This window comes from Gobius niger, assembly GCF_951799975.1.
Source record: "Gobius niger genome assembly, chromosome: 3".
NCBI lineage: Eukaryota > Metazoa > Chordata > Actinopteri > Gobiiformes > Gobiidae > Gobius > Gobius niger.
Window position 1 is genome coordinate 22,071,645 of NC_136854.1, and position 25,700 is coordinate 22,097,344.

At 41.9% G+C, this 25,700-nt stretch overlaps 1 protein-coding gene across 4 annotated transcripts in view; it reads left to right on the plus strand.

The window, feature by feature from the left end:
- The first annotated feature begins 354 nt into the window (after positions 1 to 354).
- The window catches only part of pax5 (paired box 5), a 47,254-nt gene continuing 21,908 nt past the window's right edge, over positions 355 to 25,700 (plus strand). The window contains exons 1-6 of one of the 4 annotated variants that reach the window (XM_079552816.1): positions 355 to 653; positions 11,703 to 11,868; positions 13,557 to 13,754; positions 14,346 to 14,410; positions 16,599 to 16,724; positions 24,924 to 25,108. In XM_079552816.1, the coding sequence (XP_079408942.1) occupies positions 608 to 653; positions 11,703 to 11,868; positions 13,557 to 13,754; positions 14,346 to 14,410; positions 16,599 to 16,724; positions 24,924 to 25,108 (786 nt within the window). In that variant the 5' untranslated portion in view covers positions 355 to 607. Of the gene's footprint in view, positions 654 to 4,838; positions 5,893 to 11,702; positions 11,869 to 13,556; positions 13,755 to 14,345; positions 14,411 to 16,598; positions 16,725 to 24,923; positions 25,109 to 25,700 lie in introns of those variants that run through there. The other 3 variants (XM_079552818.1, XM_079552817.1, XM_079552819.1) reach the window with 3 other exon arrangements.

Consider the following 25,700-nt stretch of genomic DNA (forward strand, 5'->3'; position numbering starts at 1 on the left):
TAATGCGTAAAGCGCGCCATGCGTAACAGGTAGATTCCGTCAATGAGAGCAGACACATTTGAGCAAAGTTGTTTCGAGTCCTGTCCAGAGCCCACAAGAGACAGCCTAAAGGAATAACACGGGCTATCATGTTCACTAACAAGAGGACAGAATTTTCGGAGAGATGGGCGTGGAGAAGAAAGTTTAGTGGAACTTGTAACAGATGCGCGTGAGGGGGGCGAGGACCTGCTGGAAATCCTCTTAAGATGTTTATCTATGTGTCTGTGCGCGTACACATCTAGGCCTCTTGCAGTAGCCTACTGCATGCACGTTCTTAAGAGAAGTGAAAGGACATGGGCGCTGAGAGTGCGCCCCTTTTACTCTGCGTGATCATTTCACGCTTCCCCCCGAAGCCCTTTTTCCACCTAAAGCGTTTAGTTGCAGCTGACTGAACACTTGCAGGGAGTGCATAGGGAGCGGAAGGGTCGAATTATTTTAACCTACAGCTTGGCCCAAAACTACTGTAGGACGGAGAGAGGGGGACACACGAAAAAAGTTTTTTTGTTCTTTTCCTTTTTTTTCTGTCTCCATCGCATCCAGCCCCCCACCCCCCTCTAGCACCGGGAACATGGAGCAAGGGCCCAGGAGCCCCGCACAACGGGCCAGCAGAGCAGGTAAGCACCAGCTCCATATGACCATTTTATTACGTTTTAACAAACTTCTGCCAACGCTTTATACATTTGTATTGATAATTTTATATCTTCTAGGAAAGATTAGCTTATAACAGTAGCCTGTTTTTATGTTTGTTCAGATCTGTATCAAGTTAGAAACTCTTTTTCCCACATGTCTTTATTTTTATTTATTTTTATCGCACCTTGTAATTTCTATATAGTTTTCACCTAAATCAACAACACTGAGTGATTATTTAAATGTATGGGACAATTTTGGTTTCAGTAATACCAGAAAGTTTTGTCGGCTTTTTTGCTCATTTAGATATAATTGAATCTGATTGACCTCTGTTGTGGCCTATATCGAAACATTCTTCAAATTGATTTTGGAGTGTCTGTGCGCGTGCCTTCACTTTTTAAGCCCACTTTATTATTCAACAGGTTTTCAGCGGCCTATTAAAACAGCAGGGTCTGTGTCAGGCTATCGACAATTTTTGGCACCCAGTGGATATCATATAATTTCATATCATTACACGCTGTGGCTGCAATCTTAAAGCAAAATAAAGCCTATGATATGCGACACGTGATAAAAAGAAGCACCTTTTTCCAATACAAAAATGCAGCTTAAACTCAACTTAAGTGCGCAGTATATAAGAAAATAATGCATGTTTGCTGTTCTTTTGTGGAGCAGGTCTTTAATCCCTGATAAACGCAAGAAGTGGGATTTGTTGCAAATGGATAATAACCCTTTAACCGCAAAGGAAATCAGAGTTTAAAAGAGGCCCTCATAGTCTCCCAGAGCCTTTTGGGCCCACAGCCTTCTACCTTCTGCCTCTCCATTTGCTCTCACTTTGAAATACGTGCCATGCTTACTAAGGAACTCAATCGGAATAAATGTGGATCTAATGAGACCCGGCTTCTATTCCCGCTCTGCAGCCTGGCCGTGCGTAAAGTGCGCACATTGAAGCTGGAGCTGCGGTGCCATCTCCCATACACGTGGACCAAGTGAGTTGTAGGCTAGGTGGTTATTATTTTAATAATAACTTCGGGAAAAAAAGACACAGACCTCTTGGGTCCTTAAGGTTATTATTAGAACTGTTCCTCTTTGAACCTTCACTTTCCAAAATGCTTCACTGGCTCATAAGAGAATGAGTCTGCGGCATTAACAGTTCTTTCTTTCTTTCTTTCTTTCTTTCTTTCTTTCTTTCTTTCTTTCTTTCTTTCTTTATTTCTTTTTTACTATTTCAAGACAACGGGAGCTCTTCCACAACGTCTAAATAGGTTATTATTATTATTATTATTTCTTTTACTTATTTCGGAAATACAAAAATAGGCCTAAAGGCTATTTAACTTTCGGCTCCAAGATTTGTAAGAGTAAAGCCTTAATCACACTAATCATTAAGCAGAGAAACTCGTTTAATTCTCCCTTCTTTCAATGAATATTAGATCATATCAGCCACCTGCATGGCTCAACATGGAGAATGTTGCCTTATTAAATGTTTTGTCCGTGCGTAATTTAAAAGCCATAGAAGGTTTTGTTCTTGCATCAACATTAACACATGAGCACATTGACGCACGAACGTGGTGGAAAAGTAAGATAGGCTATATATACCTCAATGAATAAGTACCGGAGAGGGAGAAAGCCATATGATGACCTCATATGGCACACTGACCTCAAACGCCCCAAGCATGGCGGCTATTTGCGGCTATAGGCGCGTAATGATCAAACGATCATTAGGCGATGGCTGACGTTAAGATGAAAATTCCTGCGTGGTAGAGAGGACTAACCTGGCTTGGATAAGCCTACCAGTCGCACTGTAGTCCCACCTCACACTCTGAGAAACCATACCCCCAGTAGTCCTATGTATTTATTATTTACGATATCACATAAGCAAATGCAAAACTTAAGAAAAGATACGGAAGCATTCTCATTATGTTTACAGTCAGCGGGCGTGTAATAAACGAGCCAGTGGAGTTAACATGCGCTATTAATTTTTCATTGCTTTTTTTTCCGATTCGAGACCCCGGCGCAAAACAAGCAGCCAGGCTTTAATGGAGGATGGATGAAATAGTGGAGTGGAAGGCAATGGAAAAGAGAAACGTTTAAACAACAGACTGTGCTTTCAATTTTGATTATCTCAACACATACTTACTAATGTTTTTAAAAAAGTGCACATCCTCAAACCTCCCAGCTCTTCATCCCGAACACTGCAGTGGTAATGAAATATGGTAATGTCCCTTGGTCCCCCGAATGTGAGTCGTCCCACCCTGATGGAAGTTTTTCTCCAAATTTCCAACCCTAAAGCGACAACAATTTGTATACATGATTGATTGTGTTTGGATTTTTTAATTGCTTATGTATTTAATTTGCGAACAAGACAATAGGCAACGACTGCAATTTGCTTTTGCGGGAGGGGATTGGAAGAAAAGAAAGTGCTGGGTTCTATGTCTCTGTAAATAAATAAACACAGTGTTTCTAAAGCACATCGGGATAGGTGGCAATAGGTGGCAATAGATGTGTTAGGAGATAATATAAGGAGAACATTTAAATGCTACAACCCGCTGTAATGAACTGGTATATAAAACATTCGAGCGTGCGTAACAGCTATGTTGATTCTTAAAAGAGCATTTTAGCAAAACCATTTGAGATATGTTGAGCGAAATGCGAAATCTAGACACTTTGGTGTGCATAGTTTTCATATTAATGTACTTGTGTTGAAATTCTTCTCCTATTTCGAGGAAAACTTTATGTGAGTGAGGGCCCCAAACTCAAACGCCCTCTTGTGGTTTTGAAGAAACCAGCAGCCAGAGGAAAGCACGGGAAAGGCCACATCTCATAGATGTCTTCAAACGATTTCAGCAGCGTCAGGTCTATGCGTAAAATGTGCGTTCAAATGTGTGGTGGAAGTTTTTCGTCCTCGGGGTCATTAGTGGATCAAACTCCGGCCGTTTCTGAGGAAATATCAGGTAGTCTGGCAAAACCGAAACATCACTTGGATACAGAAATAAATACATTCAATATCAAATCATAAATTAACCTTTTCAGAAACACTTTGCCTAGAGCTACATCACTCAGTTTGTTAATATGGGGATCTGAAGACATGTGTTTTTTTTTGAATAAATAACTGAATATAGTTGACAATAATACCAGAAAGTAACAAAAGCTTTAGATATTGTGAAACCATAGAGACCATATTGTTTATACTTTAGTTTTTTTTTTCACTCCTCCATTTGGTAAAGTGTAAAATATGAAGAAGCTAAAACGATTAAATGTCTGGAAAGAGGAAGAGGGGAAATAACAGTTTTTAATTTGGCTCCTGCTTTAGGCTATTTGTGTGGTTAATAATACAAGGACGAGGGTTAGATCTGCCCTCTCAAATCAGGTGGGACGAGCGTGTTTTGAATGCTTTGGTTTAGACCAAAGCTTTGCGCGCAGCTCGTTGCAATTGCATTTCATTAAACACGACACCCGTTTGGATCCGCAATCAATTAGATAATGAGTGCCGATGCATGTTTCATATGCTTTGCCCTTAGTTCTTTTCCTCAAGCTAAACATTTATAAGATTGTGTTCAAACAAGAAAATTACACACGCCAGTTGTTTTGATTTGAGTTAGAGAATAAAAATGCAGGTTAATGTTGGGGTAACATTTCTCTAAACCTTCATGTTCTTCACTAAAATAGGGTACAAAGTCAATTTTATATTGAAGTTTATATATATATATATATATATATATATATATATATATATATATATATATATATATATATATATATATATATATATATATATATATATATAAAGAGAGAGAGAGAGATATTAAAAAACATAGCTTCTTTTTTAATAGCCTACATCATTAATTAGCTCTTCGATATTGACAAGGACAAATTGAGCGCAAACTGTGGCGTTAGGTTTTAACTTCGTTAATTGAAATTAAACATCTAATAATTTACTCCTATAGCCGTGCGTCGCCTCCTCGTGGAACCGTATTGGCTGCTTAACAATACATTTGGGAGCCATTGGCCCGCAGGAACAGCAGCAGCCAATCATTCACCTCCCCCTCCCTTAGCCGTGTAGAGGTTTACAATGACGTGTCCTCCACGCTCACGATGTGATTGGCCGAAACAGCGGTGAGTGACGGGGCAGGTGGCCGGCGCGTGGAGGTTAGGATTGTTGGCGCTGTCCGCGCTGGAGCAGGTCCTGAAACGCGGTGCGCGCCACAGTGGACGCCAGGCGCAGCGTATGTTTCTCCGTCTCTTTTAACACCAGTGTCTGCGATCTCACGGCTGCTCTGATATTTTTAGGAGACAACTACTTGGACAAGTCAGGAGTGTTTTTGCTTTTGATCAAAGCCGGGAATTTCGTCTCAAAAGTCACGCTCAGACCGGGAGTCACGAAAAAGCCCATCAGCGCTGCCACTGCATCCTTCACTCACACTGGAGGACTCACTGAGACTGACCATCTCCACACGAACTGTTGCTGTTTTTACGCGTTCTTTAATGTGTTGTTCTCGCCGAGTTTAACGGAGACTTGAGGATGTTGTTATGCGCTACTCGAGTCGTGCTGAAGTTATAAGGTGACTGCAGCTGATAGTCAAACCCACTCTTCTCAGTAACTTGGGAGACAGATTTGCCCGAGACAGATCAATTTATGCTTTCTTTTATTTTTGTTTATTTTTTTCTTTCTTAAAAAAAACAAAAAAGCAACAGCTCAGAGGCAAATGTTCTTTAAGAACTCACCACCTTCGTTCCTTCTTTGAATTAGAAGGACCGGAGGGAAACGGAGACACTTAGGCTATAGTCTATTTCAGCGATTTGATTTAAAGACTGTAGCAACAAAAGGAATGAGCGCTGCTGCTGTGGAAAAGCTCCTCTGGCTTTGGACACTCAAAAACAGATCTCAGTGCGACCCGTCCTCATGAAGTGGAAATCCGTATTCGAGCACCAGTTTATTACCACAACCCCCCACGTCAAATGCTTTTACACTGTGTGTGTTTTTTACTTGATCAGTGTGGCATTAGTTCTGTTGACGAAGAATCGTAGCCTCGTTGTGATCGCAGACTCACGCTTGAAATCCAGCTCCTGCTCTTGTGCGCTTCTTTGGGCTGACGCGTAGAAAAGCGGCTAAGAAGTTGAAGCTGGGGGTCCGGTGGTGTTTTGAAGAGCCTCGTACTGACACGGGGCCCCACAGCCCCACATCACTCATGGAGATTCACTGTAAGCACGACCCGTTCGCGGCAATGCACAGTAAGTTTGGAATTATTTGATTTATTTTTGGCATCTCCACGTTTGCTCTAAACCACTGCGTTTGTGCTCATCAGAAACTAAATGTACTTCTTTTAACTGCTCCTATTTATCACATCAAAATCACCCTTGCATGCAAAATATTTTTTTTATTGTTGCACGCATCCATTTGTATCATATTCAGCTGTTGCAAAAGTTTCGCGCAAATGGCAAACGTGAGCCGCATGCAAACCATTACGAATCCTTTTAAAATAAGGGCTTTGACTTTTGTCATTTTATCCACACATTTTATTGCTTTAATGAAACTTGCAGTTTCAACAACATTACAAAATAATAAAACAACAGCACTTGTAACAGACAAATTCTTGCGTCCGTGTGGAATATTCCGCGCTTTTGTGTAAAAGTTGAATAGGTTTGTTTTGATGTCTGTGGATGAGCCTTGCTGTGTGTCCACCCCGTCCCCCTTTCTGAAGGGATAGAGTGAGGGGGGAGAGGGGCTAACAAAGCATGACTAAAAGCTGAACTTGATCCACACAAACCGGGTTAAACGCACTACACGTAGCGTCCACATACGCACAAGGTCTGCTCAGGTCTACTGATATAAAAAAAAAAAAAAAAAACAAGGCTTGTTGACCGGTAACAGTCAGAAGGTGCGTCCACTGTCCACGCGCACGCACACAAGTAGAGTAGGGATGTGGGGCTTGATTACTCAGTCGTGACTTGGCCGGCCTTATGTTATAGGTGGCCTCGAATGGATAAAGTTTAGTCACTCATTGGTTTTAATTAAAAACAGGCATTTGGGGCAACGATCACTTAATTCCGACCATTTCATTTTTAAAAACACCCACGATATTTATAAAACTGAATGAATGAAAAAGCCTTTTCCTTATTTTATTCCAGAGAGAATCGGTTGCACGTGAGTGACAGAGGTTCCCATGGTGCATTATTGTTCAAGATTAAATGTGCAGCTCACATCCATTCACATCCCAAAACTAGAACGAATCGTATTTCCTATAGCTACAGCTTAAACCACAGCCAGTGATGCGCGTTACTGCTGTGCACGCGGTGAGAGCCCGGGGCGCAGCTAAAGTTGAAGGTTGAAGGTCTCGGGACGGTTTAAAACGATTACATGTAAAAATGTCAAAGATACTAAGAGAGAAAATAAACCGTTACGCGGGAAACGTTTGGCTTCACTTGTGTCACTCTTTGATTGAATTAGCCCGATATTAATATACTATTTTAATAGCTATAGGCTGAAATAGGTGATAGTCTTATTTTTACTTTTTCGAAAGCGATGTTCGTGCACAAACTCTGTGTGATTTTTGAACTCTTATAAAGAGAAATGAACGCAAAACAATTGTATTTCTGCAAAGTGAAGAATTGAAAGCTATCAGTTTTGATGCACCGGGCCTTGCTTCTCTGTGCGGTGGTTTGAGGTCAATATAGGCCCATAGCAGCGATGTTTGAAAAATCTATAGCAGGTAATTGTGATGGTAATGAGTTGAATTTCATAATAACGCATTGTAATGTTAATGGTGGTATGCTGAATATTAAGTAGGCTGGACTGCGGCCTATACCTTGGTCAACCATTGGTGAATTAGTCAGAAAGAGAGGAGGAAAAAAAGGGAATCACTGAAACGAATGGCAAACGAATAATAATAGGCTGCCATTTGTCATCGTTAAAAAGTGACATTATTATGTAATTGTCATGATGAATTTGCGCGTAAGGAGAATATTTGACAACTTGCCGCTGCGTAATCAATTGAAAACGTGCTTTTACGCAGCATTATCTGAAACAATTAAAAGAATAAAACACGTCTTCATGCAATTTCTAAAACACACATCGAACATCTCAGGGATCTAAAGGGACTGTTTGCGCAGGAAAATGCGCATCATCTGTATTCCAATGTGCAACTTTCCAGCATTCAAACCAAAAGTCATTTCTTGCTTCTATTTTAAAGCGAGAGAGAGAGAAAAAACGCAGGGAAGAAAACGCTGGCGTTGTGTACTAGTGATTTTCTTCTTTGCTTTATTTTTGAGGCGTCAGGCCGTGACGAGGCAGATGAGAGGGAGAAAGATAGAGTCGTGGACAGAGGAGAAAAGCAGGGACAGACGACTCGGAGAGACACAGAGACTAATAGAGCTTATTTTCTGGATGGGAAAGCGCAAATACATTTGGCGTTATCTCCTTTCAGAAATAGTGAATCAATCAAACATTTAAGGAGGAATAGGTCTCCATGATCAGGTTCCATAAAAGCTAAATAAAATACAAGAGGGTTGCATATTGACCCCTAGTCCCGTCTGATTCCTATTTCCTTAAAGCTGTGGGGGAAAAAGCTGCTTCTACTGCCAACACTGTTTCCTCCTGAGACACAAGGTCCAGCAACAAAAACGCACTAATTTGGCATAATCTTTGGATCTGGTTAACAAAGCCTTACAGGCTGCATCTGCTAATTGAATATGTGGGAGCAAATTTGTTTGGCAACTACACTCACTCTCACACTTCCAAAGGCTTTATTTCTCTTTGATATAATCTGAAACTCTCCAAATCATAACACGCGACTTTAGCTGCTTTTCTCAACCCAATATGAGCTTTGAAATGGGAGCTTCTATCACTCACTTTTGTGACAGCCAATGATAAACAAATGCCTTCATAGAAAGTGTTAGTTTTTATTATCAGTATTTATGGGCTTGGTAAATAAATTTCAAATACATAATCCCAAGAATGTGAAAGCCTCAACAGCTAATGCCAACAGTAAATACACAGATAAGTGAATAAATAGTCATCGAAAAAGCTTTTTTGTAGGCTACAGTCATTCCTTTCCATCGCCTTACAAAGCATGGCGTATTGCATGCCGTGGCCCAGATAGCAAGGTGTGAAAGGACCCATTTCATTTACTCTTATCGGAAGAGAAGGCACAGAGAGAAAGAGGGATGAAGGGAGAGAAATCTGTGGAGATACATGTAGCTAGGCTTCCATAAACCTGCAGCCAAAGGTCTCGGGACATAATGATCATAATAAAATGGATGGGAGAAATCAGGGCTTTGAAACATTCTTACAAAAGTATTCTACGAGCGCACAAGAACTGAATCAGGCCAGGTCACCAGAATGTATGTGTGAGCACTTTCTGGCATTGGAAAGCACAAGAAGCAGTCCTTGCAAAGAGACCTAAAGAGGCCAGGCAAATAGAGATGTAGCAGTGCTGGCAAAATAAAGCCAGAGAAATGTCCTACAATTGCATTTTTGTTGCGTAACTGTAAAGCAGATCATTGACATTTATTAAAATATCCACAAATAAATGTACATTATAGTTTGATAATGAATAAATCTCTCAATCACAATGATAGTTCCATGATATGGAATGGATTTTAATATAAATTATGGCTATGAAGGTCATCCAAACAAAAAATCAACCTTTTGTTTTGGCTTATTAGTGATGTATTAAGTATATTTATTTATTTTATGTTTATTTATTTAGTCGGGAAAGTGCATGTTTACATGTTTACATGCAACACATGCATGTAAACACGCCATGCTGTTGTAGCTCATTTCCCTGCATTGGTAATCCCCCAGACTAGAGGCCCCGTCCAGCTGGGAATCAAACCCAAGACCTTCTAGCTGTGAAGCAAAAGCGCTAACCATTGCACCACAGTTCTGCAATAAAATCAGACACATTCTGGAACGTATTATCCATTATTACTACATTTTTTTCCAGACATTTGCAATTTTGTTCTTCCCTTAATTTGCTGTATCTTATTCGCTTCTGCTGACTGTCCGGAAAAAATGTTGCTAACACGGCTCCCCAATATTATTCTCTCCATAATTGCGTGTCTTGTTTCTTTAAATGTGGTCATGAATGTCACTTTCTACTGATCCAGCTAATGTGATTATGTAGCCTTCAAAGTTCGCAGTGCTTGTTACATTTCATGGTGTTCGGAAGCCCACTGCTACTGGAAACCCATGTTACAGAAATAGCTGGGACTGACTCTTTGCTGCCTTTTGTACAAAGTGATTGCTTTTTAAAATCGGGCTGTCTGCAGCCGCCATCTGCATAATAAGCCTTCTCCTACCTCCCAAAATAAAGTGAGAGAAGGTGTCATTTGGAAATAGTGAATTTGCTTTGACAGAGTTCGCGGCTTCAGACTCTATACATTGGTGAATTTAACATCAGTGTGTGTTGGGAGGGTCAATTATTATGCTATGCATTATGTTGGTGAAAAGCCAATAGCCAACACTTTAAAAATAATCACAATCATGTTATGGTTCCAGCGTCGCTTGTATTTTGAAATGGTAAATACTGTACACAATGTTGAAATAAAACTTAAAGAGCGTTCAGGTGGAGACTCTTTTCATTTACCTACAAAAACACACAATACGTAGAAAGAAAAGAGATTCAAATAATCAATTGATGAATTCTGAGTTTAAGTATTTTTTGGTCCGTACAGCTTTGTAAAGGAATACCAAATTCTGCCATGGAAAACATTTGTTTTAACACTATCTTAGTCTTTTTATTTAGAACATATCAATGTGATATTGTTTTTACATACACAGTTGATTTAATGTGTGTCAGATAGTTTATTTGTGCTGATGGAGAAATGAATCAGGCTGGTTCGGGGACAGCCTCGTGTTTTAGGGGGTATCCCTGCTGGGCTAATGTGTTTAAAATCTATTACCCCCACAGCAAGGATTAGTGTGCATGTGTGTGCTTCCCCCTAAAGACGTAATCACCATGGTAATACAAAAAGCCATGTGCTGGATTATGGGCTGGAGAAATTCTGGATTATACTGTGCCTTTGGTCACATATGTGTTCACACATACAGTATTCGCCCACTGCCAGCATTAAAATGACAGAAACCGTGTGCAGCACCATACGTTTATTTGAACCTACACATGCTGTGTTCTCACATATTGAATGAATAAATATACTACCAAGGTCAAGGTCAAATAAGTGACAAAAACCATCCCAAAGCTTAAACATTGGATTTCAGCTTTTAAAATGTTCACCAAAGTATTGTATATAATGATTTTACCTTCACAAATCTCCAAATGTTGCTAAGATGAGCATTGTAGAAAGTGCAGATAGTGCAGGTCATCTATTGCTGCTGCCCTTCTCCGTTAGCATTCTGTCGCAGTACCGGCAGTCTTTGGTATACTGTTCTCTCTCAGGGGAAATATTAGCTGTATCTCTCCGTAAAAGGGGCCTGGGCCAGGCCTTGGTCAATAATTAATTGAAATCCCTTCATTTACTTGCAGTGTTAGCTTAGCCTGCCTGCAGTGAAAATGGGCAAAGATTGCACTTTGGAAGAGTCCAACTGCTGCCATTATGCTGAACAAGATAAATAAGTGGCAGAAAGGAAATCACTGGTGTTTGAGTTTAGTGAACTGCCTGCCGCCGTGGGCAAGGGACCCAACTGAGTGGCTCTGCTAACTTTGCATACCATTATATGCTAAGTTACATGGCGTTTGCATGCTTATTTTGTTTCACTTCTGGGTAGTAATCGTGTGCTATTGTCAGAAACACAAACAGGTCAACAAAGACATGCAATTACTAATACTAATAAGACTGGATTTAACTGCTGCATACTGGTGAATACGTTTATAATTTAAGCTCTTGCCAATGATGGTCAGGTGGTCTTGAATCCAGAATCACATGTCTCTATGCTGGTCTTAAGCATAGATAAATGGACCTGCTGTAAAGATGCCTGTTAACTAAACCTGCAAATTGCTACATGCTTGAAGGCATGTCTATGAGATTGAGACATTAGTTAACTTTGTTCAAGCTATTCCCTCTTTCTCGGTCTTTCTTCTTAGGACATGGCGGGGTGAACCAGCTCGGAGGTGTGTTTGTAAATGGGCGGCCCCTTCCAGACGTGGTGCGACAGCGAATAGTGGAACTCGCTCACCAAGGTGTCCGGCCATGCGACATCTCACGACAACTACGAGTCAGCCACGGATGTGTCAGCAAGATACTGGGCAGGTAATAAGAACAAAGAGCTTTAGTATTTGTAGTTGTAGGTAGTAATAGAGACAAAAGGTCGCATTAATAGATTTGTTCCCTAATGAGTGCCATGGCCTTTCTATAAACAATCCATTATGTCATGCAAGGGCTACAAAAGTGACCAATAAGGACTCAGTGTACATTGTCATTGAAGTACAGAGTAATACATAATCATTTCAGCTCTGTCATTTTCATCTTGACCTCTCCTCCCTTTTTTTTTTTTTTTTCTCCACATCCACGTCCGTCTACTCCTGCCTATTCAAAGCTAAATCCAAGACTAAAATCCATGTTCGTTCCGTCCCCTGGAGAAGAAAGGCACACAAAAGGGGGAACAGATTCATCACTTTTTTTGGGGGGGTGAAATTTGCATCAAAATGAAAAGTGGCACCATATTTCTGCAACCCCTCCTCAAAAATGAAGGGGAACAAGGAAGGTAGCGAGTGGTAGTAAAAGACAATCGAAATGTTCAGGGGAAGAAGAAAAATAAAAAAAAAGTGCTCGACACAGAGACTATTTTGCGGGGGACAGAAAAAGGGGGAAGGATTAGCCGGTAGCGACCCGTAGCTATATCAAAAAATGTGTTGCTCATTGTTCTCCCTTTGGTCTCTCGCTCTTTTTTCCTTTCCTCTTTTTGCCTCTGTATCTCTCTCTCTCCCCTGTCCTGGACGTTCAACTCACTGAAGCGTTACTGCGAGGAGGAGGAGGAGGAGGAGGGGGAAGAGTTAGTGGAGATGGTGGTATTGGTGGGGTGTGTTTGTTTTATCCTCTTCTGTGTCTCTGTGGTGCCAGCGTAACAAAAAAAAAGAAAAGGAAAAAAAAAAAGAACACACCAACTCCAGTTCTCCATGTGCGATATCAATAACCACTTTATTCACCAATGATTTTCCTGTGAATAATTTAAATCCATTTTGGTGGTATTTTTCTCGAGCGATGCTTATGAGAGGAAAAAAAACAAATTGAATGCTAAAAAAGTGGCCCGAAAAAAGAAACGCGAAGAGGAAAAGAGAAAACATTGCGATGAATTTACAGAACAGACATCCAGGCAGAAGGGATTACTCCAGCATACAGTGCAAGGGAGAGAATGAGAAGGGGAAACAGGCAGAGCAGCAGGTTTAAGACTGACTGACAGCTTGCATCCGCGCACCGCATCCCCCCCCCTTTTTTTTTCTTTTTTTTTTTTTCTCCAAGTGGTGTAGCACATTTGCTGTCCCCCTGCCCCCTGTGCCCCTTGTGCATGCAAATACATTCATGAAATAGCCATGGTGGACACTCCGAAGCCAGTATGACTATCTGTGTCGAGATCAGAGGTGTTCTTCTTCACTTACTACAAACACCAACAATATAGATTACAATAATAGTTTTAGGATTTTGAACATCAGTGGAAGTCTTGCCCAAATAAGCGTCTCGTCTAACAATCTAAAATGGTTCCTCCGTGGCCTTTTTGAATAAGATTATAGCCGATATTGTCAATTATTTGTGTCAATTTACAAAGAGCAAAATCAATGCGCCATCTCTAAACACAATCTACTCTCAGCATTCTGTCACCAGGTTTATTTTGTGCTGATTTTGCTTGGCTCAATGAAGAGGATTGTGGACATACTGTACCTACGCCAGATGAACTGCCCAAGCTGCTAAAATGTACTGAATGGAGTGTTTTTTCCCTGCAGGTATTATGAGACAGGCAGCATCCGCCCCGGTGTGATCGGGGGATCCAAACCAAAGGTTGCTACACCAAAAGTGGTCGACAAAATCGCCGATTACAAACGCCAAAACCCCACCATGTTTGCCTGGGAGATCCGGGACAGGCTGCTGGCTGAGCGAGTGTGTGACAACGACAGCGTCCCCAGCGTCAGCTCCATCAACAGGTGATGCCTCAGCATGTATGGCAACAGGTAGCCGGGGAGGTGGAGGGAGGGAGCATATACTGTTTGGTATCTGTGAGGAGTAGTGACCAGCAAAGAAACCTCCATATGTATGAAGTGGCTGCAGCTCAGTGGTTCAACACGGTAGTACAATGACAAGCCTTCCCCCCCTGAGCATTGAGCTAGGACAGAAGGGACAGTGTAATAAGAGAGAGAGAGGAAGCAAAATAGGTGAACAAAGGAAGGGAAGGTGTGCTGGAGCAAAGAAGGGAATAAGCATCATATGAAAGGCTAAGGGCCAGGCATTGGGAAGAAGAAAAAAAAAAAAAAAGGTCCAGAGTAGCAGAGGGGAGCAGGGGAGGAGAGGAAAAGAAAGAACGGATGGAGAGAGGAGGAATAGGGTTTGCATGAGCAGCCAAGCAAAAAGTGTGAGGCCCCTCTGCCATGTCAGCCTGCCTCAGCCACTTCACACACATGTACACACATACACAGCCTGGCATATATAGAGCAATGTTCCCACAACGCTCATGTTCCTTTGTCGCCTCGATCCTCTCTAATATCTGCCCCTCTTCTTCTTCTCCTCCTCCTCCGCAGGATCATTCGGACTAAGGTTCAGCAGCCGCCAGGCCAAACGGGCTCAGTGACGGCTCACAACTTAGGTGAGTCTTGTCTACGAAGATACACAGTTCAGGGGGAAGCCAGATGTAAAGTTGAACTGGAACCAGATCAAACACGGATACAGCATTAGACAGGGCACAGTGTTGACCTGTTTTGCTTGAAATATTATTGGGTCTATTTATTAAGTTGATAATGACAAGGTTAGTTATTTTTAGCTGAACAAATTATATAATACGGTATAATATAATTTTGTTAGCATAAAAAATCAAGGTGTGCCATTTTGTTTGAATCTTATTGTCATTTTTCTTCCCCTTTTGTTGAACCTTTTCAATGCAGGCGAAGGTTTTTTAACCCGTTTTGTTTTCAAAGTCACTAATCTAAAAGGCCTACCCCTGAAGAGCATAAGGTCAGAGCTGACAGTATCTTTACCACAATAGTTTATGCATCAGATATCCTCATGTAAATCTCGTTAACACTTGGCAACATGATTGCCGCTCTTATTTGCCTTTTATTCCGGAGTTCCTCTATACCAATATTGACATGTTTCCCCCATGCATAAACTCACAATCCATTTACAGTTAGCTCAAAATTACCCCGCGTTTCTTCTCCTTCTTCTCCTCCTCGATTGATTTAGTCCTGTTAACCCCGTACATGTAAACGCCAGTGCTGGTGTGTCATCATGTCAAGAAATCCAAGTCTCTTTATTATTATGTTAATTTACATGCAACCCCCCCCCACACAGATATGCGATTGTGTTAAGATTTAAGTCTCCCAAAGCCATATATCTATTACCGTACTTCATACTATAGTCGTGGCCCCTGCATACATCCGCCCCAAAGTGGATCTCTGTCTCCTCGTATCTTCATAATCACGCATTGTCTATTAATCTAAATTAATTTCACACGCGGCGCTCCTTTGCCTCTCGCCCCGCCACACACACCTAGTCGCACCTAGACGCACATCAACACACAGAGATTACACAGATAAATGGTCCCACTCCCGGGCGGAAAATTGAACATTTGGATTTGCCGAATAAAAGCGTTGCGTTCCAGATAAAAAAAAAAAGAGAGAGAGAGAAAGAGAAAGAGAAAGGGAAAATCAGATAATTGAAGTGCTAAATCAAGTGTTGGAGGGAAAAAGGAGGGATATGCATTCATTATAGGCTCCTTGTCGTTAGCACAAGCGGCTAGGAAGGACCTTGATCCGCCGAGTTTGTCTATTTCTGTTTCGATCTTGTTTTATTTTGAGTACGTGTGTGTGTGTTTATTTGGGGGGGGGGGGGGCCTGCTGGGAATGCGGATTAGGATGTTGGGCTCTCTGTACCTTCCTTGTCCCTCCTGGGATACCATACTGTCACTCAGCCCCACTGTCCGCGTACAGGAGCGGCAGATAAGACGCCAGACAGCGACGCTTGTGTGTATGTCAGTGAAGCGGTGACAAGTATGTCGCTGTGTCGCCCACGAAGCAACTTGTCTCCTCCAGGGGAAAGATTAGAAAGAAGGAGAGGGGGGGTGAAAAAAAAAAAAGTCACACACACACATACATACACTCACGCCTGGCCTTTGTCCTCTTTCTTTTATTCTCCAGGTTCAGGGTTGTCGGCAAAGTTCGGGAAGATTAAAGTCAACCTGTGTAGAGATTAGGGAAGAGACAAAACAGTGAATTAATGAAGGGTTTTAGATCTCATCTCCATTTTCATAATCAACAGATGAATTTAAACCACCTTATTAACACCCGCTGGTTTAAAGCCACACTTCCATCAACAACTTTAAGAAACAGGCGGTTATAAGAACAGAATCAAAAGCATTTATGTGTGTTTTTCCAAAAGTAACACTTTCAGAGAACTTTCAAAACACAGGCTTCAGCGTAATTGCGACTTCTTTCACCATGATACAGATAAGGACCAGAGTTACGGCTTTATGTGTGGCCATTCAGGAGGTTTCCATCGTCGTCAAAAGTTGTGGATGTGATGTCTTGAATGAAATTGTATGAATAGCTTTTCATTTTCCACACAGCTGAAGCCTGTCATTGATATTTTGTAGAGTGGGAATCTTAGACAATCACATACATTGGCTTGAGTTAACGATAGCTCAATATGCACGACTTTAGACCATCCTCGCTGTGATTAAGGCTTGTTCATCACCATGGTTTACCTGCACGGCTGCATACAGATGTGTTTATATTGGTTTCCTACTCTTCATTGAAAGTATTCTGCCTGAACTCTTGCAGCAACATCTGTAGCCGGCACTCAGGTCTCTGCGGTGACCAGCGACTCAGCGGGCTCCTCCTACTCCATCAGTGGGATTCTGGGTATCAGCTCGGCGGCTGACGTGGGGAAGAGGAAGAGAGATGAAGGTAGGACAATGCTGCGTCCCCATCCATCTTTGTACGAAGTGCTGTATTTATGATCCCGCACAGTAAAACTACATTTGAAAGACATAACCCACAATTGCCTGCTATTTCCCTCCCGTCTTAGCCCACACTCGTCACAACCTGTCACATACTGTTGAGCTGCAAGACACTTTACCCACCTTACCTTCATGGAGTGTGTGACTGAGTGAACGGTGGTGGTTGGAGAGGCAAGTGGAGCGGATAGGCAGCCTCGCTTGTGGAAGCCTACCCCACGGCAGCTGTGGCTAAGTTGTGGGTAGTGAATGGATAATGTACAGTATTGTAAATGGACTTAAGCATCTGGGAAAGCACTGTATAAGACTAACGCATTTTCTAAATCCAATGGATCTCTCCTTTTGTTTACAAACCGTGCTGCATTGTGAGCCAGCAGAGAAGCCAGTTTATGCATGCGCTATTGATCATATATTCTGTCATCGCCGATCAATGTAGCTTGCATGTTAATAGAGGGGCGCGTGCTGGTCTATGTGTGTGTGTTTGGCGGTGTCAGCGGCATTAAAAAGCCATCACACCGACAGCCTCCTACCGTAAATGAGACAGGACCAGATGTTGGAGCAAGAGGGGGGGGTGACAGAGCACCACTGGGGGCTATCACACGCACTCGCTCAGGAAGACACACAAAGGTGGCGTTCGCGCTGATTAAGAGTGTGGTATTGCAGCGTACTTATGTAAGCGGAGAAGCCAGGACAGCTCAGGTGATAGACGGATCCTTTGGACTTTATTGACTTTGTGCTGGATTTTTTTCCCTCCTCATAACTGCAGTTACAACATCAGAAAATAGAGACATTTTGCTCAGTTTTAGAGAGGTTCAATCAAGGTTGGACAATCATCAAGATTAAAATCAATCAAACAATGTGGTGACTAAGTGCACATTAACGCAAAACACTAAAATGAAACACTTCCCAGCCATGTTGGTCTGTCCCAAGTCTTTACAGCACGAAAACACAATCTGACCACTCACTAATTAATGAATAAATGTTAACTGCTGACACTGCACTTGCAACATTTGCTTAGTTCTGCTAAAAAAGATTAAACCCCACATTGAAGTTTAACACCGTTCCCCTTTTCCCATTGCTAATCCCCATTTCATTTCAGACTCCTTTGGTCAAAGTCAATTCAAGATAATATATTTCTTCACTTTGAATTACATGTCACCTTTTGGAGCGTGCACTTAGCAGCCCTTTTCCCCCCATTTGCTCCAATTAGGTCTGGTTAAACAAAGCTATTACTGAAGTTAAAGTATAATTTTACAGTCGAGGCTATTCTATTTCCTCACCTCGTGTTGTACAAATGTTATCCAAGCTATTATCTCTATAGTGTACGACTTTATGTGTGTGGTCCGATCTGCAGTCCATGTAGAAGTCGTCTAATTAGCCACATTATTGTTCGACTTTGTTCACTACATGTGCGGTCTTTCTGTGCCACAGCCATTGTGTTCAAGATGAATATCCAGCACCACTGTTGCACGCTTACACTCCCAGAGCCTGTCTGGAGCATCGTCCTGGCCCCGGCTTCTCCTCTCGCTCCTGTGTGTTTGTGTGTGTGTGTGTGTGCAGTTTTCCTGTGGCAGAGGTCCGCACGCCAGGCTCGGTGGTCTAATTAACAGCATTGCTAATCACAGCTTCCATTAGAGCAGCCCCCACTGGATAATGACACACACACAGCGAGGGGCGACAGGGAAGAACAGCACGCAGCGACACGGACAGACGCAGACATACATTACGCAGCGGCATGGGCCTCTCACTCAAACCACACAATCACGGATATGTGCGCGGGGGTGACAACGTACGTCGAGAACCGCGATGGTTTATCAGTACAGTCTGAAGTAATACTATTTCATTTGGGATTGATATGCAGTAGGAGGAAAAACTTAAGGCAGGTGCGTAGATGAGGGAAAATCCCAGCGACCTCTTAGGCCTTAATCGAGCACATTTTCTCCAGATCGGCAAAGTTCCTCGACTGGAGCTCACAGCCTATAGGCCAGAGTAAGGCCTCATTTGAAAGCTAAGACCTACAAAATGGATTGTGACTTTTTTGCGTGTTTTCGTCACATTTTTGTCTGTTTTATTCTGTCTTGTTTTCGTCATATTTTGTTGCTCCCTTCATCACTTTTTCCCCATGATTTTTGACGCTTTTTAGTCATGTTTTTATAAAAAAAATGTGTTGCTTTTCTGTTGTATTTTCATCCTCGTTTTTGTCGCTGTTTAGTGTGTTATTGTTGCTTTTCTGGCACACTGTTGTTGCGTTTTTCATCCTCGTTTCCATTTGCTATTTTTTTCATGAAGCGTTTAGATTGGGTAAAGCCAGACTGGAGAAAAAGTGCTCGGTTCAGGTGGGGGTTAAGAGGTTGCAAGGTTGGCAGGGTTATCATTTTTCATTCACGGATTGATACACAATGAATGCAAGAACGTTTTGCCAAAAATGACCAACTCTAGACAGAAACCGAAGAGTTTCTTCAGCATTAGTTTCTTTCCATTTTGATTTTGCATCAATAAACACTTAGAAAATGGCAGCATTCAATACCAAGTCATGCGTGGCAAAGTATTTCTTAGCAATAAAACACTGCAACATAGCAACGCCCAGCATGTTTACTGTGCTGTTGAAGATACCTGAAGTGCATTGCACCATTCATTCACGTAATAGGTGCCTTACTAAAATCTCAATCCCACAATCTTTTTGACGTTTGTCCGCTATTACTAACTTTTACAATGGTGAAAACATGTTTGTCTTGTATAGTATTTTATGAAAATTCAAATAAACAACAAAATATGACCTTCTCTTGCACAATATGCCCCTAAGTCCCAAGGCAGGTGGTCCAGAAGGTCCAGAAGTAAGTTCTGTTTCCTTCATGAGGAAGCCTTGTGTATTCTAAATGTTCTATTTCTTTTTTTTAAATCCTCAAATTTGAGCCATAGATTACTCTGTCATTCATTTCCTTTATCATGTTTCGCCGTCATGCATAACTAAATCCTGTTGTCTACGCAAGCACATTTTATAAAAGCGTTTTTTCCCCCGCAATACATTTTTGTACCATACTTGCATGAAAACAGACTTATGCTCCCTGATTTAGTTCAGAAACAAACTACGTTGACGCCGCGGGCTGTATTAACGCTTTCCTTAACATCTTGATCCTATCTGCCTTTTTTCATTTCCAAGACAATGAGCGTGTGCGCCGGGGAAAGGGCCTTGAATTTTTGCTGTAACTGATAAAAAAAAATGGCAGCTGCCGTAAAGAGATGTGAAGACGAAAAGGCGGCTCGGTGGCATATGTGTGTGTGTATATTTTGGAATTGTGCGGGGGTAAAGCCCTGTGGTGACCTCTGGCCCCAGCCAAAGTGAAGGGAAGTAAGGGGGTGACCAGGTCTGAATCTGGATGAATCGGGTTGAATGGGGGGAACTTGACTTGCGGGGCCATGAGGGGACTTTTGTGCCTTAACCTATTATCTGAGCCCTGGAGAATAGATTTTGTGTGTGTGTGTGTGTGTGTGTGTGTGTGTGTGTGTGTGTGTGTGTGTGTGTGTGTGTGTGTGTGTGTGTGTGTGTGTGTGTGTGTGTGTGTGTGTGTGTGTGTGTGTGTGTGTGTGTGTGCGCGTGCGTGCGTGCGTGTGTGCCACCTCATACAGCGTCAGGGCAGGTGTTGGATCAGTCAAACTACTACGACCAGTACCACCTACTGTGGGTTTCAGACAGAAAAGTTTAGAGACTTTAATTTAAATGTTTCCGTTTTATCATGTAACAGAAGCTGCATACGTGTTCATTTTCTATTTGGAATGCTCCCTCCCATTCCCGGTATCAGGTACAACATAAGAATAAATGAGGAGTGTGAATACTTCCTGCCCTGCTGCTCAAGAATCACATGAGAAATAGTATCAGTTACATTTACTCACAAAGCTGACCCTTCACCCCCTGTGCATCCACTGTGACTCGGCAGCGCCTTGCCGGATAAAGGCTCTCTCCACGACATGAAGAAGAGAAGAACATGGGGGGCTCTGTCCTTCGCCCCAAGTTCCTCTGCGTAACCCCCCCCCCCCCGCCATAAAAAAAACACACACTTTGGTCAGTGAATCTATTTGGGGCAGACGCACGGACACCAGCCCATGCGTGTCAGACTAACTAAGGGCTGGGCGAACATTGTCAAGTGCAAAAAGGGCGCTTCATATTTTGAATGGATGTACATTTGGTCCACTGTTTCTAAAATGGACCTACTTCCAGTAAAGTGGGCGTGGCCTAGATTCTGATTATAACTAATCCATCCAGAGGAATCCCATTGTGTTCAGGTGTAGTTTGTTAGTATGACGTCGATTATGTTATGGTATGAGGACTTTCAGACACACGAGAATCTGTCTTGTGCTGCTCTCGCTGATCTGTTTGAAAAACCAAACCAAAAGTGGTTTGGGTTAAATGAACACTAATGCACAACGCGGCGATGACGGGAAAACACAAGGCATGCTGCTACATACTTTCAAACACACAGAACGTTTTTTTCAAAGATAAATTGTTAATGGATTAGTGGCCTGCTTTCTCCAATCCGACCTCTCCCCAAACGATTTAAACTGGAGCAATCCCTGACTGGTGTCAGTGCCAATGTTATTCTGCCAGATTGTGCATTGAACAAAGCAGCTTCCATTATAACATGCACAAAAAATAACAAGCTAACTGTATTCAAGTTTTTAATTGGATGTTCTTGATTCCGTCTGAAGTGCTGACAAATCTACCCCACCATTGATTCTGCGTGTACCAACAGTTTTATGTAATGAATATCCATCTTAAACCAGATGCCCATCCTGGCCTATATTTATCCATGCTTGGGCCATGGCTTATGAGTCTGTGTGGCTTTGTTCCTTTCAGAATAGGCTAGAAATATTTTTTTTTTCTCAAGGGATACATTTCAAGGCAAGTTATGAACAGTCTTGGAGCCTTTTGCATTAATAAGCCAAAAAGGCTAAACTGTGCACTTGTACATATTAAAAAGTCAAAAATGAAAATCAATGTTATTATCCCGGGTATTTCCATTCCAAATGCAGCTGTCCTTGAATTGCTAGTGGGATACCTGCATTTAGTCATGAGGCACCAGTATCAAAGGCAGAGCGAGAGGAATGAAAGCAAGTTAAGGAGATAGACAGAGCAGCCGGAAGAGAGTGGCAAAAGGCAGAGAGGCCAGGACAATAAGGCGTCATTGTTTGTTTTGTTCTGCTCTGAAAAAGAGGCAAGACGAGCGCTTCCCTTCTGAGACCGGCTCGGAGAGATAGAGGCTGCTGTGTGAATAGGATTTAACCCGTCACGCCGATGAGTTTCTTTACCCATCCGCTAATACAATGAGACCAGCCGGATATCAAGATACCACCCTGCAACATGCCCAAACATACGACATGCCCCCGACTGGACACTAATCATGATTATGATATTCAAATACCTCGGTGTGGTGAGGTGTCGAGCAGCCGAAGTGTTTACTCCAATAAGATGAACATTTCACGACTCGAATTTAGGAGGAAAGAAGAAACCATTCGAATAGTAGTAGAAACATTAAAGTCCATATGACAGGTTTTAATGCTATGACTTATTTAGATAACATCAGTCTCAAGTTCATCAGTTGCATAATTATCATTTTATTTCAGTGAAGCAGCAATTTGAATAAGAAATGTTGGGCAGAAAAGTTATTTAAATTTTTAAGCTGCTAACAGGAAGTGAGATGAAAGACGGTCACATTCCATAGCAGTTTGACTCATTTCCCATTGACTTAACATGGTTGGCACGGCAACAGCTTCAAATTGTCTACCTTCTTCTATGTCACTTCCTGTCCAATAAGGAAGTGAAACAATAAACATCACAAAAATGGCCAAACTAAGGAAAGCTGGGTACAATTTTACTTTAGCAAAATCTTAAATATAATTGTGTTAACTATGTTTCAGCAAAGTCTAACGTGTCATACGCACTTTAAGTAATACTAAGTGTTTGTGTAAGCTTTCAGTCGTCCACCATAAACAAAGCTTCTTTATTCATCATCTGTACAGACTTTCATTGTAGTGACTGTTTGAGCATAAACTAGTGATTGTTGCTGTATTAGTGACATAATCCTGCTGATACTATGCAAACTAATGGGTAAATTCTCACAATCGTTTTTAATAAGTACTAGAAAATAGATGAACGTATAAGCAACTCACTGTGGAAAGTTTCTAACGAAGATCTTGCTCAATAATCATGCGTCATGAGAAAACAGAAACGGGTACAATGTCTTCAAAAAGTTACTCAGCCAAAGGTGCGAGAGTGACTGATAACCACTCGTCTCTCTGCTCGTCAGTGTGGTCAGGTTGGTCAGTATCTCAGGTGGTGTTTATGTGCGGGACGGAGTGACAGCAGAAAAGCAATAAGCTGGCTGAAATGGTGCCATCAGAGCTACATGATTGATCAATTGAATTCCATCACGGGGACTGGCCAGTGGGATTAAATGGGTCGCCGTGGGTTACCAGGCTAAAGCATCATACGGGCTTTATCTCCCCCCTGATTGGCCTGTCACCGGGGACCAGCCCCATACACTGACTTGCTCTCCGAAGACGTATGTGAGGGGGTACAGGCGAGAGCGGAGAGATTATGATCGAAAAGGAGTGTTTGTGGGAGCAGGAGAAAGAGGTTTTGTGGAATGAGAAAGGACGGGGAGTTTTGTCGAGTTACGGACACAGAGATACAGTTGGTTCTGTGGATATCCTGACTCCAAAGATCTGCGGTGTCGGTACAAGAGTAGAAAAAAGGACTTGTCCAAAGTCGCATCAACACACGGATCAAACCTCATTTCAGTTTGTGCCAATTCTAAACATTGCACTGCGCCAACAAACATTGTACAACAAGATCTATTCACAACTTCTTCTTAATGAACCAGCCACATAGTGAGGGGATATTATATATATATTATTGCCAGAAATACAAAACATGCTCCTAGTGACCAACTACCAAATACTACCTCCGCAGCAACATCAAATGAACTGGTGATGTCCCGCTCCTAAAGTGATTAGTCAGGTTAGTTAGAGGCACTAAAGACACATTCTGAAGATGCATGGACGTTTATTTATGTTTTTTTTCCTGAAACATTAAATTAGGGAATGGGGAATAATGAAACTCCACATTTCATTCTTATAGCTGTAGCATGTGGAAAGCAGACCTTAACATTACCCAAAGACAATGCAGATAGCCATTTTTAAAAGCCATTCCACGTTTCATTTTGAGAAAGTCTTTTTTTGCTTTATCATTTTGAATTCGTCTGAGCTACAGATGACTCAGACTGGAGAATGGAAAAATACATTTGAATCCCCCAACCCCCACCTGCCTGTCATATCATTCTCCCCGGCCCCAGCGCACCTCCACACAAAACCAAAACACACAGTGACCCCAGGACTAAAATGGGCTCTTGGCAGCGGTTTGCCCAATGAATTGAGTCTATAGCAGGGGATTTTCACCATCATCCGCCCTTTTCTCTTTCTCTTTTTTTTTAATCATGTGTGGGCCACGACTCTTTGGAGTTCTTGTAATTGTCTCCCTCAGTCTGGCAATAACTGCAGGATACAAGAGCTTACGGTAGAATACGGAGAGCCTAGAAATATATATATATATATATATATATATATATATATATATATATATATATATATATATATATATATATATATATATATATATATATATATATACATACATACAGCAAAAAAAAAAAAACTCTTCCTCACGGCGGTCTCTCTTTCTCCTCCTGCTCGGGTCCTCTACCAGAGACCTGGGAGCTTGAGGGTTCTGCACAGTATCTTTGCAGTTCCTAGAACTGCACTTTTCTGGACCGAGATGTCTGATGTATTTCCTGGGATCTGCTGGAGCCACTCCTCCAGTTTGGGGGTCACTGCCCTGAGTGTATATATATATATATATATGTACACACACATATATTTATATATATGTATATATGATGGGGAGATGAGATAGATGGGGAAAGGGGAAAGTGTGGAGTAATGGACTGTATTTGTATATCACTTTCTCATCTTTCTCATAATCTGTACAGTTCATCACTATTTCAAACCTTTCGGTGCATAATGAACAAAACCTTTTTGCTATAATAACTCTTTCTGGATTACTGTCTTCTCTAATATGTCTCCCATCTTTGTGCAGGTATGCAGGAGTCGCCACTGGCCAATGGGCACGGCCATAGCGGGCGGGACTTCCTACGAAAGCAGATGAGAGGGGAGCTGTTCTCGCCGCAACAGATCGAGGTATTGGACCGCCTGTTTGACAGACAGATGTCCAGCCCAATGCAGGCCTGCCATGAGCTGTATGTGAGCTCAGACTTTGGCAAGGTAAGGGCGTGGTACTGCGCAGGCTCTGAGCTAAGATCTGAGAGAGCCATATCCCATATTAACATGCGCACCTTAAGCCTAACCCTTATTGTCCTGTAGTGTTGTATAACAGGACAGGACAATAAAGGCCTTTGTAAAATGCCTGTACTTTAAAGCTTGGCAACAATTGCTCTCTCTACTTGCTGCAGCTCAAAGCCTGTCCTGCGTGCTATGCTTTGCCTGCCATGTTCCTCACATACAGTGGAGGCTTTTGCTCTTTTTTTGTTTGCCTTTTTTAAGCCTTTTATACCATTTGCACACATTCTGGATGCAGTGTCCATTTTAGAATACCTAAGCTTAGAGTTCCATAACCCTTTTCCCTGTTTGCATGATTTTACCACAAAATATTATTTTGATAAGGAAAAAGTAGAATCAGAGCCATTGACAGTATCCACTGTCCATGATCAGAGCTCTGTGTTGGTTTTTGCATTGATGATTGAAATTAGACTGTGGTTGAGGTTGAGGTGAATTTTTTGGTACAGAGCTTTTTGTAGCCTCCTATACAGAGAATACAGTATGGCTTAAACAGACACGAATGAGAGAAAAAGCAACT